Source organism: Geotrypetes seraphini, chromosome 7 (assembly GCF_902459505.1).
Source record: "Geotrypetes seraphini chromosome 7, aGeoSer1.1, whole genome shotgun sequence".
NCBI lineage: Eukaryota > Metazoa > Chordata > Amphibia > Gymnophiona > Dermophiidae > Geotrypetes > Geotrypetes seraphini.
The window spans coordinates 46,265,271-46,285,181 of NC_047090.1; the positions used below are offsets into that span (position 1 = coordinate 46,265,271).

Here is a 19,911-nt window from a genome sequence, read left to right on the forward strand (position 1 = left end):
ACTGCAGGAATGGTCCTCACCTAGAGGCTATACACCAGGCTTCCTTCCAGAAAACTCATATCCAGCCACTAGGTGTCACTACTGCATAGTTACTATGGAACCCTAATCGCCAGGGGCTGTAAATGTTGCCTCTGCAGCAGCCTGAGCCCCAGTCAGTCCAAGGAGTGCCGGGAATTTGTAACTCAATTGAAAAAAAAAAACTGCATGTGTTCAACTTTCCACGTCAGATGCTTCATTTTGAGTAACCTATTTTATTGAAAATATTATTGTGAGAGGATCCACCTATGAATTCTCAATATATCTTTCTTCCCATATCAATCTCTATGGGAAAACATCATTTTTTTAATAATAGAAGCAATAATAAATAAGGATGAAATATATTCTGCAACTATCATCTAAGACCCTACTCAATATGGGATTTAACTGATAGGCCAGCAGTTTCCTAATGTGTCCAGGAGTACTGGACACATTAGGACATTCAAGTTTTCAGGATATCCATAATGAATATGCTTAAGAGAAGTTTGCATGAAATGAAGGCACAATCTCTGTTTACATTATTCATTGTGGATATCCTGAAAAACTCACAGGCTAAGGGGATCCCCGGACACATTTGGGAGCCATTATATTATGCAGAGTTTTCTTGATTGCAATCAAGGATCACAAATGAAAGAACTGTTGCCATTGGTTTGATTCTACTATGTTATTTATTGCATTTTATATGTATACTAGTCTTTAAGCCCGTTACATTAACGGGTGCTAGAATAGATGTGTCTTTCTTTCTCTCTCCTTGGCTGCTTTCTGTCTGTCTTTCTTTCTTTCTGTCTCTTTTTCCTCCGATGTCCACCTCCACCCCTTGCCAGCTCCCCCTGTCCAGCAGTAGCCCTTCTCCCTTCCTTTTATGTCCCCCGTGTCCAGCAGCACCTCTTCTGTGCTCCCCCTGTCCCTCTCTCCCCAGTCTATCATCACTTCTTCCATGCTCCCCCTGTCCCTCTTCCCTGCTCCCCAGTCCATCAGCACCTCTTCCATGCTCCCCCTGTCCCTCTTCCCTGCTCCCCAGTCCATCAGCACCTCTTTTGTGCTCCCCCTGTCCCTCTTCCCTTCCCGCCGGTCCATCAGCACCTCTTCTGTGCTCCTCCTGTCCTTCTTCCCTGCTCCCTGGTCCATCAGCGCCCCTTACCTGCTCCCCCTGTCCAGCATATTCATTTGCAGCCTCTTTCCTGTTCCCCCGTCCATCAGCACCTCTTCCGTGCTCCCCCTGTCCTTCTTCCCTGCTCCCCGGCCCATCAGTGCCCCTTACCTACTCCCCCTGTCCAGCATGTTCGTTTGCAGCCTGGTGAGGATAGCGGCCAGCTGTAGCGAACCTCGCAGGCCGCTATGCACCTCAGTAGCAAGTTCCTTCTGATGCGATCGCGTACGTCAGAGGAAATGTGCTACTGAGGTGCTGAGCGGCCTCCGAAGTTTGTTACAGGAGGCCGCTATTCTCACCAGGCTCCTTTGAAGCGCGGCATCGGCAGCAGTTTTGGGTGGCGATGATGCGGCTCTGACGCCGCTGGGAGAGAGCTTGCCTGCAACTTCTTCCAGCAGCAGCAGTTGGTGAGTGAGGGCGGGAGGAGGGGAGTGGCCAGAGTGTTCCCTGTCGCCGGGTTCTAAAATGGAACACGGCCACGGATCACACACCACGGCGGCAGGGAACACGAAACCCTTAGGGTTTTATTATATAGGATATATATATAACAATTCTATAGGCTAAAGATATAACTGATGCTACCTCAAAGAAGTACAGCAAGTTTGTGAGGCATGACCTTCCCTTGCAGAAGCCATGCTGGCTCGCCTTCAGTTGTCCATTGTTTTCTATGTATTCGCAGATTGTGTCCTTTACCATTGCTTCCATCATCTTTCCTGGAACTGAGGTCAAGCTCACAGGCCTGTAGTTTCCCGGGTCACCCCTTAATCCCTTCTTAAAGATGGGCGTGACATTTGCTATTTTCCAGTCCTCTGGGATCTCCCCAGTTTTTAGGGAGAGGTTACATATTTGGCGAAGTGTCTCTGCTATTTCGTTTCTCAGTTCTTTTAGTACCCTTGGGTGGATGCCGTCCGGGCCTGGTGATTTGTCGCTCTTTAGTCTGTCTATCTGTCTGAGGACATCCTCTTTGCTTACCTCTAGTTGTACCAGCCTTTCGTCGTGTTCCCCGAGGTGATTATAAACGGAGAACACGACAAAAGGCTGGTACAACCAGAGGTAAGCAAAGAGGATGTCCTTAGACAGATAGACAGACTAAAGAGCGACAAATCACCAGGCCCGGACGGCATCCACCCAAGGGTACTAAAAGAACTGAGAAACGAAATAGCAGAGACACTTCGCCAAATATGTAACCTCTCCCTAAAAACTGGGGAGATCCCAGAGGACTGGAAAATAGCAAATGTCACGCCCATCTTTAAGAAGGGATCAAGGGGTGACCCGGGAAACTACAGGCCTGTGAGCTTGGCCTCGGTTCCAGGAAAGATGATGGAAGCAATGGTAAAGGACACAATCTGCGAACACATAGAAAACAATGGACAACTGAAGGCGAGCCAGCATGGCTTCTGCAAGGGAAGGTCATGCCTCACCAACTTGCTGTACTTCTTTGAGGGAATAAACAGTCAGATGGATAAGGGGGAATCCATAGACATCATTTACCTTGACTTCCAAAAAGCCTTCGACAAGGTACCTCATGAACGGCTACTTAAAAAGCTGTGGAACCACGGGGTGCAAGGGGATATCTACCGATGGATCAAACACTGGCTAGCAGGCAGGAAACAGAGGGTTGGAGTAAAGGGCCAATACTCAGATTGGCAATGGGTCACGAGCGGAGTTCCGCAGGGGTCGGTGCTGGGACCTCTACTGTTCAATATATTTATTAATGATCTGGAGACAGGGACAAAATGTGAGGTTATCAAATTTGCTGATGACACCAAACTCTGCAGCAGGGTTAGAAACATGGAAGACTGTGAAGACCTGCAAAGGGACCTAACGAGACTGGAAGACTGGGCAAAAAAGTGGCAAATGAGTTTTAACGTAGAGAAATGCAAGGTCATGCATGTAAGGAAAAAGAACACAATGTTCAGCTACAAAATGGGGGGAACACTGCTAGGGGTGAGTAACCTGGAAAGGGACCTGGGGGTGATGGTCGACACATCACTGAAACCATCGGCGCAATGTGTGACAGCCTCAAAGAAAGCAAACAGATTGCTGGGCATCATCAAAAAGGGTATCACAACCCGGACGAAGGAAGTCATCATGCCGCTGTATCGCGCAATGATGCGCCTGCACCTGGAGTACTGTGTTCAATACTGGTCGCCGTACCTCAAGAAGGACATGGCGGTACTCGAGGGAGTGCAGAGGAGGGCGACTAAGCTGATAAAAGGTATGGAAAATTTTTCATACGCTGACAGGTTAAAAATGCTGGGGCTGTTCTCCCTGGAGAAGAGGAGACTTAGAGGGGACATGATAGAAACCTTCAAAATCCTTAAGGGCATAGAGAAAGTGAATAAGGACAGATTCTTCAAACTGTGGGGAGCCACAAGCACTAGGGGTCACTCGGAGAAATTGAAAGGGGACAGGTTTAGAACAAATGCTAGAAAATTCTTTTTTACCCAGAGGGTGGTGGACACAAGGAATGCGCTTCCGGAGGATGTGATAGGCCAGAACTCTGTACAGGGGTTCAAGGAACGTTTGGATAGGTTCCTGGAGGATAAAGGGATAGAGGGGTACAGACAGAACTTGAGGTAGGTTATAGAAGTGGTCAGAAACCACTTCACAGGTCGCGGACCTGATGGGCTGCCGCGGAAGCAGACTGCTGGGCGAGATGGACCTCGGTCTGACCCAGTGGAGGCAACTTCTTATGTTCTTATGTTAAGAGCATTCATGGTACAGAAAAAATGCTGTAAAGGTTTATGAACGTGCAGTCTCTGTAAGCATATTTGTGTGTGTGTGTGTGGGGGGTTATATTTACATAAAGAGATTCACCCAAAGTAATGTGCAATATATTGAATAGTAATCAAGCACTCTTTAAGCATTTTCACATGACGTCTCACTCTCCTGTTAATCTCTTCTAAAATGGCAACACATCTCTCTGCAAAGCCACAAATCAATGACAATTTTAAGAGTTTCTACAATATAGTGATATTTTTTCCTACCTAATAGAGACAGCCTAGGTTACACAGTAAGTTAAACAATTTTAGGAAGGCACTGTTTGCATGCTGATAAACAGACATTAGCCGTGGCATAGAAGGATGTGGCAATTCCCTCTCTGCCTAAATAGAAAGCCAAATCTGAGATATCTCTATAATAGTGTCTCGCAAACTTTACGAGCCGTGGCACACTAAACTAGTGGCTCGAGGGCACTCGGAAGGGTGAGGACGTTGTGACATGCACGGAGGCCCTCCAGACATGGACCTGAGCCGCCAGCTGGGGATGCTGAAAAAGAAGAGGCGGAGAGGTGCTGGCAGCCGCTGACTTCCTACAGGATGTGCCTCTCGCCGCAAGAGGCACCTCCTGGAGGCAGTCAGCCCAGTGCTGGCACCTCTCCTCCTCCCTGGCATCTCGCGGCACGCCTGAAATCTCATGGGGCACACTAGTGTGCCACGGCGCACAGATTGCGCTACACTGATCTATAAGAAGGAGAAACTCACAGCTCTTTGAAGAAAATTTATAGTAAAGGGGGAGAAAATATGGGGGTGTCTCTGTAAAACACATCCGCCCCATATTATAAAAGTGACCTCAGCATGTGGGAAACCCATCTGCTAAAAATAGTGCAGATTTTAGATCGAAGGTTTATCCCATCTTTAGTACACCATTAACCAAATTCATCAAAATCAATTAGTCAAAGTTAGCTTTACTTTATCCTAGACAATGAGAATCCTGTGGAAATATTTGGGTCTAAAAACTACAAAGCAGTCAGCGTACGGACTTCTATAGATCACTTCAGGTGAGAGATCACGGAGTCAGTCAGCATCAAGGCATAGGAAACAAGTCAGAGAAATGGAAACCCAGGGGCAACAGTTTGCAGTAGGACGGACAAAATTACTAACCCGTCTTTTACTTCATTCTCACCTATCAATAGAAATCTCAGCTAATTTTTTTTTTTTAACTTACCACCAAGGAAGAGTTGAACTCGTGATTCAGATCTGCTTCCTCTGCCGCTTCTACTAGTCTCTAGTCATAAAAAGAAAGGAACAAGAGAACAGTGGTTTTAAATTGAAATGTCATGTTATCGACCAGGCGCACCTCTATTAATGAATGATTCAGAACCATTAAATCTCATTTTAAAAACCACAGTTCAGTGTAGTCTGGATGCCCCTATAAGTAGCCAATAATAGAACACTGGGAATCACTGTGTTCTGGTCCTGACGGATCCACAATGGCCATTCATGAGTCAGTTTTGCATGCATTTCCTGCACTGTATGCAAATTTCTCTCATGCATATTCATTGTAGATATTCTGATAATCCAGCTGCCTGGGGTCCTCCAGGACAATAATAATACTTATTTCTATAAACCTACTAGGCATAGACAGCACTAACATAAGAATATAAGAATTGCCGCTGCTGGGTCAGACCAGTAGTCCATCGTGCCCAGCAGTCCGCTCATGCGGTGGCCCTTAGGTCAAAGCCCAGTGCCCTAACTGAGTCTAGCCTTACCTGCATATGTTCCGGTTTAGCAGGAACTTGTCTAACTTTGTCTTGAATCCCTGGAGGGTGTTTTCCCCTATAACAGCGTTCCAGTTTTCTACCACTCTCTGGGTGAAGAAGAATTTCCTTACATTTGTACAGAATCTATCCCCTTTTAACTTTAGAGAGTGCCCTCTCGTTCTCTCTACCTTGGAGAGAGTGAACAACCTGTCTTTTTCTAGTAAGTCTATTCCCTTCATTATCTTGAACGTTTCAATCATGTCCCCTCTCAGTCTCCTCTTTTCAAGGGAGAAGAGGCCCAGTTTCTCTAATCTCTCGCTATACGACAACTCCTCCAGCCCCTTAACCATTTTAGTCGCTCTTCTCTGGACCTTTTCAAGTAGTACCGTGTCCTTCTTCAAGTACAGCGACCAGTGCTGGACGCAGTATTCCAGGTGGGGGCGTACCATAGCCCGGTACAGCGGCTTGATAACCTTCTCCGATCTGTTTGTAATCCCCTTCTTAATCATTCCTAGCATTCTGCTCACTCTTTTCACTGCTGCCGCACATTGCGCAGATGGCTTCATCGACTTATCGACCAGTACTCCCAAGTCTCTTTACTGGGGGGATCTCTCCAAGTACCGCACTAGACATCCTGTATTCGTGTATAAGATTTGTTACCGACATGCATCACCTTACATTTATCCACGTTAAACCTCGTTTGCCATGTCGCAGCTCATTTCTCGAGCATGTTTATGTCACGTTGCAGGTCTTCGCAATCCCTCTGCGTATTCACTACTCTGAATAATTTTGTATCGTCCGCAAATTTAATCACCTCGCTCGTCGTACCAATTTCCAGGTCGTTTATAAATATATTGAAGAGCATGGCTCCAAGCACCGAATCCTGCGGCACTCCACTCGTGATGCTTTTCCAATCTGAGAATTGTCCATTTACCCCCACTCTCTATTTCCTATCCGCCAAACAGTTTTTAACCCATATGAGTATTTCACCCTCTATTCCATGGCTTGCAATTTTTTGAAGTAGTCATTCGTGTGGGACCTTGTCGAATGCCTTCTGAAAATCCAGATATACAATGTTGACCGGGTCACCCTTGCCTAGCTGCCTGTTTACTCCCTTGAAGAAGTGCAGCAAGTTTGTCAAGCAAGATCTTCCTTTGCTGAAGCTGTGCTGGCTGGTCCTCGTCAGATTGTGTCCATCAAGGTAATCAATGATGAAGTCCTTTATCAGTGCCTCCACCATCTTTCCCGGTATGGAGGTCAGACTCACCGGTCTGTAGTTTCCTGGATCTCCCCTCGAACCTTTATTGAAGATCGGCGTAACATTCGCCACTTTACATGTATTTTGAAAAAATTCACCCTAGGCCAGGGATAGGCAATTCCGGTCCTCAAGAGCCGGAGCCAGGTCATGTTTTCAGGATATCCACAATAAATACGGATGAGATAGATTTGCATCTCAAGGAGGCAGTGCATGCAAATCCATCTCATACATATTCATGGTGGATATCCTGAAAACCTGACCTGGCTCTGGCTCTCGAGAACCAGAATTGCCTACCCCTGCCCTAGGCAGTGTTCAGCAAGAATAAAAGCATAGGCAACAGATAATTGCAGCAGTAAAACTATTCAAACATCAGTATATGTTATGTCATAGTATGCTACTTAAATTGTGAATACAACGCAACGCACAATAAAACATCTTAACAGCATGGGGTGGAAGCAAAAGTGGGACATGTAGATAGATAAGAAAGTAACAGGAGTTAGAAAATAATTGGACTAATTTTTAAAAAGTTGTATGTGAAATCTGAAAAGCGCATGAATATAATCTCAGCTATGGTAGGTGTGATTAAGCAATGCCAGCTAGTCTAGTCTTTGTGGGTACAACCAGAAGGTTAATTTTTTCATTCATTAAAGGCTAGGGGGAAGAACTTCCTGAAGGACAGTCTTGCGTTAAGCCAAGCCTTTCGAGGAGTGTGAGGGCCACTCCGAAGGCTCACTGACTGGTATCACATCATGTGATGTCCTTTGGAGAAGATGCGGTTGGGGATATTTTGGGGAAGACTTTAAAGACGTTGGCGGTGTGTAGAGGAAGATCCCGTTCTTACAAGCTCACTTGGGGTCGGGAATAACTCATGGACCTGAACAAAAATTGCTTTGAATTCATTATTCACTTCACTTTCAAATAGCTGACCAATCCCCATTCAGAAAGAAGAGAAAAATCATTGTTCAGAAGTAGGAGATCGGCCTTCCTTAAATAACAGGGAGAGAAACGATGTCTGGTCCCTTTTATTCAATTTGTTTCATTGACATTGTACAATATGTTCTAAACTTTCAATCTTAAAGAACAGTTACAAATATCTAGAAATAATCAAGACTAGTTACCCATGGGGTATATATGAGAAAATACAGCAGTTGCTTTGCTGCCACTTAAGTACAAACATAACCATGAAAGTAACAGCATTCTGTACATTTGCAAGCAAGCATAAATGGCACATTAATGTGGGCACTCTTTTTATATCACACTCAAACCACATTATGGCAGTTTTCCCTTTAATATGCTAGGGGTCCTACCTGTATGGCTCCTACTTTACTATGCAACATGGTCGCCATCTCCTCTGAGAACTTTGTCACCAACTCCAAGCCATCAACTTCCTTGATTTTTAATGATGACTCAACGTCTTTGTACTTCTGCCAAGAAAAACCATATGGATAACAAACTCAGGATCCAATAATATTGAGAATATCAACAGGATATCACACATGTACCATTACAATTTCTATTCCGCTACAGGCCAAAGACTGGTTCAGTACGGATCACAATAAAAGACTACTAGCCATATCTAGATACTATATAAACACAGTTAAAATCATATGTTCATAATTAAACTTTACTTTAAAAATAGATTGACAAAATTTTGTGGAGATTTGGTTAGGATTTTTCCTGATGTTTAATTAAGAAGGAAATAATTTTTGAAATTAAGAACTAGAGTTTTAGCTCTTGAGGCATCATTCTATCTAAAATTTCCATGTAAATGTCTTGTCAAATTACAAGAAATTGAATATGTGTTTTGGGACCCCATTCAACTACAACAATTTTTAATGGCTAGAGAACAGAAATGAAGTTTGTTGGTTTACTGTTTCACTACTGAGAAAGTTGGAGGATGTTAAAGTCCCATAAATAGTGAATGGTTAAGATTCGTATGAATCCAAACCGATTCTTAGTTTTCTTTGTATTTCAGTTAGGTAATATAGTCGTATGGCTCCCCAGTTTAGTGGGCTTGAAAAGTAATTTTGTGTTATATGTATAATGTAGGTTAAACTTTGTGTAATATTTCTTTTTCTTTGATATCAATTGATATTAAAATTGTTAAAATTTGCATTTAAAAAAAAAAATCAAAGCAAAAGGTACTGTAGACTAATTACTCAACAATTTCCAAAATAAAAATGGTTTTACAAATTTCCTAACCCCTAAATCACTGTTCTTCAACCACCGGTTCGTGGACCGGTGCCGGTCCACAGAAATTTCCTGCCGGTCCACAGGGCCAGCACATGCATTAGGCCCAAAACAGTGTTCTTCAACTGTCGGTCCACGGTGCAATCGATGTGGCGTTATCTTTGAGCCAGCTCTCTCTTCCTCATAGGCAGTGGCTCCTACGCGCATCTTGCGCCTGAACCGGAAGCCTTCTCTCTGACGTTGCAACGTCAGAGGGAAGGCTTCCAGATTAGGCACAGGACGTGCAATGAGCCGCTGCCCGCAGCTTTGTGCACTGCATCAGTGAGGAAGAGGGAGCCGGCCTGAAGATAATACCGGGGACGTCATAAAAAGGCAAGGCGGGAGCAGGCCAGAAGGTAAGGCATAGCATGGAGGGAGGGAGACAACAAAGGTAGGGGGGAATGATTTTATTTTTGAATTTAGTGATTGAATTATGTCAATTTTGAGAATTTACATCTGCTGTCAGTGTGCTTTGTGTAGTTTAATTTTGTGGTTAACCATTATGTGTTGTTAAAAAGATTATATTGTGTATCTGTGAAAAATGAATGGAAAAAAGTGTTAAAATTAGTTCTATTATGGGGGCGGGGTCTGGGGTGGAGACTGGGTAGAAATGGGCGGGGTCTGGCTCACGACTTAGCCCAGTGTTCTTCAACCGCTGGTCCACGGACTGATGCCGGTCCACAAAATAATTCTTTTATTTCTGCCGGTCCATAGGTGTAAAAAGGTTGAAGAACACTGCCCTAAATAACAGGATTCTAATCTAGCACTTAAACGAAGGGAATTCCGTATTTTGCAGCTTGGATACCAATCTTCTCAGTCACTGCCCCCCCCCCCCAATTATGGAACAATGCCTACTCAGCTCTTGATCGATTCACATCTAACCTAAAGACATTTTTGTTCAAAGGCACGTTTGATCTATAACATCCTAATACTGACCTCTTCACAGATTTAACCAATCCCTCTCCTTATGTACATGCCCTCCATGTTCTCCTATCCTATTGATTATTGTATTTCTCCCCCTAACCTCCTGTTCTGAACTGTTCGTCTATTAATGTCAATGTATATTTAGTATTGATGATAACAAATTTTGATGAAACTTGATTACAAAACCAATTACATGAATTGACTTAAATTTTACATGTTTGAGCATCAGATATTGAAGAATATAGCTATCTTTACAGAGTAAGGAGTAACCAGAGGAAAGCACTTTGATCAAAGTAACCATACATTCAGGGGTGTATCCACAGGAGATCCTATGAATTAGAGTAGAGATTGTAAATTGACATCAAGCCTCAACAGGGAGCCAGTGTAGGTTTTGCAATATTGGTGTCACTCTATTGTACCTCCCTTTCCCACAAATCAACTTTGCAGCCGTATTTTGCAGCACTTGTAAGTGCCATATAACAGTAACTGTATATCCCAAATATAGTGAGTTATAATATCTAATTATAATAATAAATTGCCTGAACCATCAATGATTCTGGGGAAAATATATTTTTATACCCTGAAGCTGCCGCAAGAAAACCAAAGTGATTGGTAAGATTGACCGATTCAGCCTTCTACGGCAAATATAGCTTGTTTGAAAATGAATGAAAACATAATTGCAAATTTGAGATACACAAGAATGCAAAAATAAATATTATATAAATATACATAGCAACAACAAAGGTCGCCTCAATGTTCCACGATAGCAGGGTAAACCAAAACAAAAGAAAAAGTGGAACTCACGCTCTGGATCACAAGTTTATTACAAATAACAGAAAATGGTCTTAAAAATGACAAATAGTGAAGCTGAACGTTTGACAAATATAGGACACTTCATCGGCAACATGGTCTGTGTTTTGGCTGATGTAGGCCCTCATTTACTAAGCCGCGGTAGAGGTTTCAACTGTGGCCTTGGCACTAAATTCAATGCTCAAGGAAGGGGGGGGGGGGCTAGCGTTCCTCAGGAGTCTGGTATTTGAGTGACTACAGCTGGGATTTGAATCAGGATGAGCACAATAAGGCACAACCAGTAATTACAAGCAAAAGTGAGTCGACATAAAAACAGTGAAATGAAAGAGTGAATGTTTTCCAGTCGTAACACAACTCAGTGTTTCTGGCAAAAATTCACTATATTGTTTCATTGGTTTTGCCTCGACTCAAGTTCTAGTTGTAGTCACTGCTATGCTGGTTTTTGCCTTATTGTGCTCACCCTGATTCAAATCCCAACTGTAGTCACTCAAATACTCCTGAGGAAGGCTGCATTATCCGAAACACAAACAGTGTTGGATCCTGCTTTGTTAAACGTTCAGCTTCAGGTTGTCTTTTGTATGACCATGTTCTGTTATTTGTAATAAACTTTTGATCAGAATGTCAGTTCCACTTTATATTAATATACACTACATATTCCATGCACAGGAATGAACACATATTACATGGCCAATAGCCACGTGAAAAAATGAGGTTTGAAAGTCACCCCTCTTAATACAGGTAAAAAGTGATCAGTTAGATTGTGGGACAGAAAGTACATAGAAAAATCATTTTGAAATCGCCATTTGTACTTGCACCTGCTTTAAAAGTGCATGCACTCCCCTATCAACCAACATTTTCACAGGGAAATTCCTCAGGGAATTTTACCTGCACACAGTGTGGCCAATTTTCACAGAGTGGCTTCATGTAGGTAAACTTTCTACCCATGGAAATCACTTTGAAAGCTGCTTTCATTGGGAATAGTTTTATAAAGCCATTTTCCATGCACATGTGGCCACATACGTACATAAATTTCATTTGATAAAATACTGACCAGCGTGTATTTTGTTGGCAGGCATACAAATGGACAAAATTTGGGTAGAATTTGTAAGCATGCAAGTAGCTTATGAAGTACATTAATTGACATATGTATTTGAATAATCTAGCTGAGGACATTTTCACTTACTCTAATGCAAGTGTAAATGTCCACTCCTGCATGGTAAGTTCAATTTCTTGTGTAGTACTTAACATTCTACCAGAGAGGTCCCTTCTGGAATTCAAAGGAGGCAAGTGTGCCTCCAGAGATTTCAGGTGTGCCGCAGTACACTGGGGAAGAGGAGAGGAGCCAGCACCGGCTGACAGTATTCAGGATGCGCCTCTTGCAAAGAGAGGCACGTCCTGTAAGCAATCTCCCAACACCGGCACCTCTTCTCTCTGCCGGCCCATCTCTCCAGCGCAGGTCCTTCTCCCGGCACAAGGCCCGTTTGAAGAGCTTGACGTCATCACGTCGATGCCAGCGCACCTCCGGATGTCTCGAGCCGGGGATAGTTTTTGAGACACTGTGCTAGATGAATAACCATTTCTATTTCTTTCTTGTAAAATTTGCATACGTCCATTTTACCATTTCATCCACAATCCAGTAACCTGGGCTGCAACTCTCAAGCTCTCATCCTTAGGTTTCAGTTCCCTCTCCTTATCCATCAATGTTCCCAGTTGTGGTCAACAAATTATTCTTGGAATAATACTTTGTATTTCCCACTGTATTTGTGCATTTTTCCACTTATGTTTACCTGTTTGCTGATCTGATTATTGAACGAGTTCTTTTCTGAAGCATTAATGAATTGCACTATATCCTGTTAAAGAATCTGAGAGATCTACAGAATAATAAAAATACATAGAAATAATGGAAACAAAATCAAATAATAAAGTACAACATGAAAGTATTTACAGTTCCACATCCGACATGAGTTTAGCATACAAAATACTCTACTTCACAAGTGGTTGAATGGATTAAAGTACTACTTCACACAAAAAACCACTCAAAAAATAGAGAGAACAAAGACTTCAGATCGCTACGGGAGAAAATAACCTCAGTGTTGCACAGAACAAGAGAAGGGCAAGTATAGCCTACCACCACTGGCTACTGACTTCTGATATTAAAATCAGAAGAAGCAAACACATCACCGGTTAAAAACTCCCATATGTAGTTATAGGTAATATAAAAACAAAGGCAAAAACTGCAGTGGTGAACGATCCTAAAAAATAATCTTTAATAAACAATCATAAAACATAAATAATAAATATAATCATATAACAGTTTGCATCCAAAAGGATTGATGAACCCGGACCCGACATGGTCCGTGTTTCGAAGAAACAGTTCTTCCTCAGGGGTCCTGATTGGTATCATATGCAGGAAACCTGCCGGATAACAACTGGAATCAGCAGTGAGCAGCCAAACAATCTGTGAGAGCTCCTACGCAGTGCAGGACAAAAGCGGAAGCGAAAAACTCGATACTTCACTGCAGTTCTGTTGGATTTTTTGTTTGTTGTCGCCGTTATAGGTAATATAATCAAAAACCTCAACACATAATTTTTCAATCAATTTATAAGTATCTAATACGGTTCTCAAAAAAGAAAATGTAACAAAGTACTTACCTTTGCCCAAAGCAGATGAAGTCCTCAATCACTCTAGTTGAAAGATGGCAGAACTCCAGTATCCAAGAAACACAATATGTAATCCAAACTGCTAGTCTTTGAAATAAGCAATTATCCACGTATTGCAAAATAAGGAAAAAAACATCCAAAAGGGCGTAGGTCAACTCTGGGTTCCTTCACGTGTTAGTTGGCAGTGTTCTACGTTCCCCTGGGGTAGCGGTAGCGAGGGAATCCAGAGTTGATCTACACTTTTGGGGGTATTTTTTCCTTATTTTGCAATATGTGGATAATTGCTTATTTCAAGGACTCGCGGTTTGGATTACATAGTGCGGTGCAGGGAGACACGTTCGACTGTGCTCCCCCTGGAGAGAGGATTGATTACACCCTGAGGCAGCACGGATTTGTGAAACTCTGGCCATCATTGATGCACCGAACCTCAGCACATGATAAGTGGTATTTTCATTTTTATCTTGTTTACTCCTATATTGCATTGCACAGAGCTATTTTAAAACACCTAAAGGAGATTTTTTTATGCCAATGATGTACTGGTCGGTCTTGCCTTGAGCTGCTGGTAAGCACTGTTTTCTGAGGCTTTTTCCTCCTTTTAAAGTTTGAATTAACTCGTGCATGCTGGAACCTCTCATGACGACCGCCTCAATATTAATAGAAGCTCCAGAACCTGCATCAGACCCGTCTCTGACCACCTTCACCTGTCTGGCAGCGGCTGAGAGGAAAATGTCTTACATTGTGACTCTGAGACTCAAAGCAAGAGAACATTCAGCGCAAATCTTATAATTAAATCTCATGTCCACTGTTACAAACACTAACAAAGAGCTTTCGTATACACTTCTTGTTAGAAATTCTAAAGTTTATTTTCTTCATTTCAAATTTCTTTTAGAATTCTATTGTCTAACGGACTTTTATATTTTTATTTTAATTTAATTTTAGTTTTTCCATTGTATTGTTAGGGATGTACATTTTGCTATAAAAGTGTAGCTGAAGAGAGATCTATGTATTCTTGTTAGAATGTTTCTAATCTTATTTTACCACTATCTTTCTTTTTAATTCTCTACTATTTACTAATTGTTCTTCTCAAGTACTTTAGTTAGATTGTGAGCCTTCGGGACAGTAAGGGAATTTCTAAGTACCTATCTTACTTATTTTATTGTATTCCTTAATGTATATTTTCTGTAAACCGCTTCGAAACCTCACGGTTATTAGCGGTATATAAGAATTAAATTAAATTAAATTTTTGGGTATTGGTTGTAGTGGAGTTCACATCTAGCACACTGTTTTTGGTGAAAGGGTTATTTGATATTTATTGCTTGATTTTCACTTAACTGTGTTTTTGGCTATATATTAAGAATGATCAATTGTTCATTTTCATACCTGTGGCGTGGTCACAAGTGGATCTAGGTCAGTGGTTCCCAACCCTATCCTGGGGGACCCCAGCCAGTCAGGTTTTCAAGATATCCCTAATGAATATGCATGAGAGAGATTTGCATATAATGGAAGTGACAAGTATGCAAATCTCTCTCATGCATATTCATTAGGGAAATCTTGAAAACCGGACTGGCTGGGGGTGCTCCAGGGCAGGGTTGGGAACCACAGTACACCAACGTTTGAGTGTAGGACAAAAGCACTCTGACAAAGCTGCGCCAACAATTGCGCACAGGGATGAATGCGCGCTGCTGCCTGAAGCCGCTCTGACTGTTTCTGTTAATGTTGTGAGGGGGGTTTGGGGGGAACCCCCCAGTTCACTGAGAAATACTTGCACTCACATTGAGGGGAGGGTTTTGCCCCCACACCGCCCCTAAGAGCAGAAAAGCCAGTGTTTGGTAGGAGAGTGGGACTTTTTGGTGTATTGGGGGGTTCCCCCCACACACACCCTCAACATGAGCACGAGTATTTGTCAGTGTAGTGGGGGGTTCCCCACACACCCCCTCACAGCGTTAAAGGGAACGGCCAGAATGGCTTCAGGCAGTGGTGCGCATTCATCCCTGCGCGCCATTGTCGGCGTGGCTTTGTCGGCACCCCATTGTCCAGCGCGCTTTTGACGGGTCACCGGGAACCACTGGTCTAGGTGGACACTTTGGCCTGGATTCTGTATAGGATGCCCAGGACACCCGCCCAAACTAAACCCTATTCTGTAACTGATGTCCATGTTACAGGTGCCGATTACAGAACCGGGTTACTTTAGATGCGGCTGCTATACTTAATCGCGGCAAGGGATTTCCCTGCCGCGATTACTTTAGTGGCCGCGGCTACGTCTGCCGGTCTCCACCCCCCACCTAAACAAATGAGGCAGGAGGGTGCCCAACCCCTCCTGCCGAAAGATCCCCCTCATGATTGCTGGCAGGAAGGTGCTCAACCCTTCCTGCCAGTAGACCCCCCCACCCCACCCCCCGACGATCTCGGCAGGAGGGTGCCCAACCCCTCCTGCCGAAAGATCCTCCACGATCGCCAGCAGGAAGGTGCTCAACTCTTCCTGCCGGTTGGCCCCGCCCTCAAAGATCAGCTGCAGGAGGGTGCCCAACCCCTCCTGCCAGACCCCCCCAATGACCCAACCAACAAAATGCCCCAAGCCCCCCTTTCCATACCCCCTCCAACGAAACCCACCACCACAGAAACAACCCCCTCCCCCCCGGGCTTACTAGTAAGTTGGCCGGACGGATCCTCGCACAGGCCAGCCGGGAGGCCCAACCCACAGGATCCTGGGGCCTGATTGGCCCATGCTCATAAGGCCCCTCCTATGGCTAACGCAATTCATTCTTAGCCTAATTCTTAATATAGGCCTTTTTCGCACATTATACCTTGCTGGATATAGTATGGGTATGTTCAGGCATACATTCAGGGCAGGTTGCATTATGTCTATGGAAATGATACAGTCTGGGCATGCTTGTACATAGGCTTGATGGATGCTGCCTGGAAAGGTTATATAACAGCAGTTTGCATACAGGAATTTGGTTCCAGGACAGAAAAATGTGGTGCATGAACCACTTGTTGACCCAACAAAGATATTTTTGCCTCCTCTTCACATGAAACTTGGATTGATGAAAAATTTTGTAAAAGCAATGAACAAGGAAGACAAATGTTTTCTTTATCTAAGACAGATGTTTCCAAGAATAACTAACACCAAGATTAAGGAAGGCATTTTATTGGTCCACAGATCAGACACATCATCAATGACGAGAGATTTGAAGATCTGTTAGTTGGGCCAGAGAAAATCACCTGGAAAGCATTCAAGGATGTCGTTGATGGCAGTTACAGAGCACCAAACTATATTCAATTGGTTGATAAACTTCTTAGAGCATACAAAACCATGAAGTGAAACATGTCACTCAAGATGCACTTTCTACATTCACACTTGGACTTCTTCCCCACAAATCTCAGTGCAGTCAGTGACAAACATGGCAAAAAGTTTCACCAGGATATTGCCACTATGGAAAAAAGATATCAGGGCAATTAGAATCCATCAATGTTGGCTGACTATTGTTGAACATTGCTACGAGATGCACCAGACACTGAGTACAAATGAAAATCAGCATGAAAACACTTTTAGCTACGGCAAACTATCACAGCATATCAGAAACTTTGTGCATTAAAACATGTTATAGTCCTTGTCCTTTGATACTCACTTTTTGGAGATCTATATGGGGACAAATCAACTTGATTTTGGAATCCTCAATTCCATTGACCTATGAGATGGTAATACTGTATGTGGAACATCATTACAGACTAAACCTTCATTAGATAGGCATAAGAGTAGGCTCTTTATGATTATGAATGGGATATTTGATCACTAAAAACTGGAAAAATTGGGACAGACTCCATTTTACCTTTTGGTGGAAATTTTTATGTTTATTCTATAAATATGAGAAAATTAATTCGGAAACATCATGTCATAATAAACAGTTTAAATTAACATGGGGTCCGTTGACAAAATTTGTTCATAATGATTAGTTGAATTATTCCTTTATCTTCCCTTTGAGATTGCATATCTAGGATGGGTGGGAGGGAGGGGGGTTATATACTTAACAAGTGTTGTCTGGGGTTTTAATTTCATGTATAATTTAAAGCATTTATTTTTGTTCTTATACTAGGGTGGGAGGGAGGGGATAATTATTTTGTATTAATTTCTGATTGATTGTAAGTGCTATCTCTGATGATAATTGTATGTATAATTTGAAAGCACTGTTCTAGATTTGAAAATCAATAAAATTTAATTTAAAAAAACGTTATAGTCAATTAAAGATACCATTGTGTTTCTCAAAACTCCTACGTGATACAGACAGTGGAAAATTATATTTGTGTTTATTTTGAAGGTGTCTATCATAATCACCAGTTTGTTTTAAGGAAGCAAAACTTTTGGAAAAATTGTTGTCCAGTGAAATTTATTATCCAGGAGTAGGGGATGCTTCTCTGCTGTGTAGAAAGTTCACTTTCTCTTTTTTTTTTTTTTTTTTTAATCTTTATTGATTTTCCATACTTCAAAAGTGCAATAGAAGAATATATAACACATAATACATCAATTTAAGCACATTTAACTTACAATTATATACAGAACCCCTCATTTTCTCCCACGCCCCCACTCAATGATTATTCAATAAAACATAGCGACATCTATTTCCCCAGTAATCTTACCCTCGTCGGATTAATATCCTCCCACCCCACTTTCTCTTTTTAAGATATTCTCACCTTTTCCAAATCTGAGCCCAAGGCAAATATGTACCTGTACTATTGCAGAATATTTTCCAGCTTACTCCTGATAAGCAGTACATGTGTTTGTGTTTTGTATTACAAGAATGACCATTCTGAATTTTCAATATGATTCAAAGAGCTCACATAAAGAGGAAGAGTCCCATATTAAGAGGCTGGCTCTCTGTAAGAGATATTTGATGCTTGGTGGTTATCACTGAAAATTAAAGAAAATTAATTACTAACTTAATTTCCCAAATTAACGGCCTCTTTTACAAAGCCATGCGGCAACAGCCCTGAAGCCCTTTAAATCTTTATGGGCTTCGGGGCCGCTAGCGCGGCTTTGTAAAAGAGGCCGTAAATCTTTGCTTGATGACTGTAGCTATGGTATATGGGTTACTCTGCTAAATATTTCATGTTTGTTAAATGCTTCCAAAGTTTTATATGCAGTCAAGCAGCACGCCAAACTCCCTCCCCCTCTCAATCCACATACACTTGTAATGACTTGTGATGCCTCTTTTCTGACACAGATGAGATCTTGGGAACCATCGAATCATCATCATCATCATCATCTCACTTCTTGTGTATTTTAGTAACAGTGATTCTAACTAATTGATTCCACATTTGTGGCAAAAGTCACACCTGTTTCCACGGAAACTATGTGGTGGCTTACAATACTGTGACTTGACACTGACCCTTGTAAACTGTGACTAAACAATAGGCCTGAAAATATGAATCTGCATTGACCCTTTGTACTGTCACTCAGAATGAATTATGCAGCATGACTCAACAACTGTTGATAACTGGGTCTTTTCAAATAAAATAATTTGTTTTGAACAGGGAGTAGGGACTGTGTGTAGCTCCAAAAAAAACAAACAACCCAGAAGGATATGCCTGAGGAGAATCTCGGGTTGTAAAACTCGGAATCTTGGAATGTAAAACTGCCTGAGGAGAATCTCGGGTTGACTTCCTGGATCAGGCCGTCTGCCTCTTTAATTTACTAGGCTGGAGATTCTGAAGAAGCACTGATCCAAGCCCCTAGGGAAGGGGTGTCCAACCTTTTGGCTTCCCTGGGCCGCATTGGCCGAAAAAAAATTTTCTGGGGCCGCACAAACGCTGCAGCAAGACAGAGGATGGAGCCGGCAAGACGGTAAACACCCGGGGGCAGCAGAGGAAAACACTGCATCACCCTCGACCGGGACTGCACAAAATACTTCACGGGGCCGCATGCAGCCCTAAGGCTGCATGTTGGACACCCACCCCTGCCCTAGGTGAAGCATGTCATGGATAAATTGTGGATAAATTTAGAGCCCTTAACACAGAATTCTGGAGGAGTCCTGTTGCCAATCTCTCAGCTTAAGGACCTTTGCTGGAATGACCAGACAAGGAGCAGTGAAAGGGAGGGTCAATTAAAACATAGAAGAAAAAATCCTCATGTAGCTACAAAAGCTTATGGCACCAGAACCCATAGGTACCAGCTCTGTGGGTGCCCCAATATTTTGGGGACCTCATGTGACCACAGACACACTAGTTACCCTCATCCTCTCAGCTTTTAAGGGGCCTCCCAAAGACCTATATGCTTCCTCCTTGACTCCACCCTCGTCCAGTGTTCCCCTGGCCTTCCCGCTCCAACTTTAAAAAGTAATTATGGCCTGCAGAGGATCATCGGTG

The 19,911-nt window shown here is 42.7% G+C and overlaps 1 protein-coding gene across 7 annotated transcripts in view; it reads right to left on the minus strand.

The window, feature by feature from the left end:
* The window catches only part of CACNA2D4 (calcium voltage-gated channel auxiliary subunit alpha2delta 4), a 577,533-nt gene that overhangs the window by 469,818 nt on the left and 87,804 nt on the right, over nucleotides 1-19,911 (minus strand). For all 7 annotated transcript variants that reach the window (XM_033951433.1, XM_033951432.1, XM_033951431.1 and 4 more), the window contains exons 3-4: nucleotides 8,235-8,351; nucleotides 5,135-5,194 (exon numbers count right to left, since the gene is read on the minus strand). In XM_033951433.1, the coding sequence (XP_033807324.1) occupies nucleotides 5,135-5,194; nucleotides 8,235-8,351 (177 nt within the window). The remainder of the gene's footprint in view (nucleotides 1-5,134; nucleotides 5,195-8,234; nucleotides 8,352-19,911) is intronic.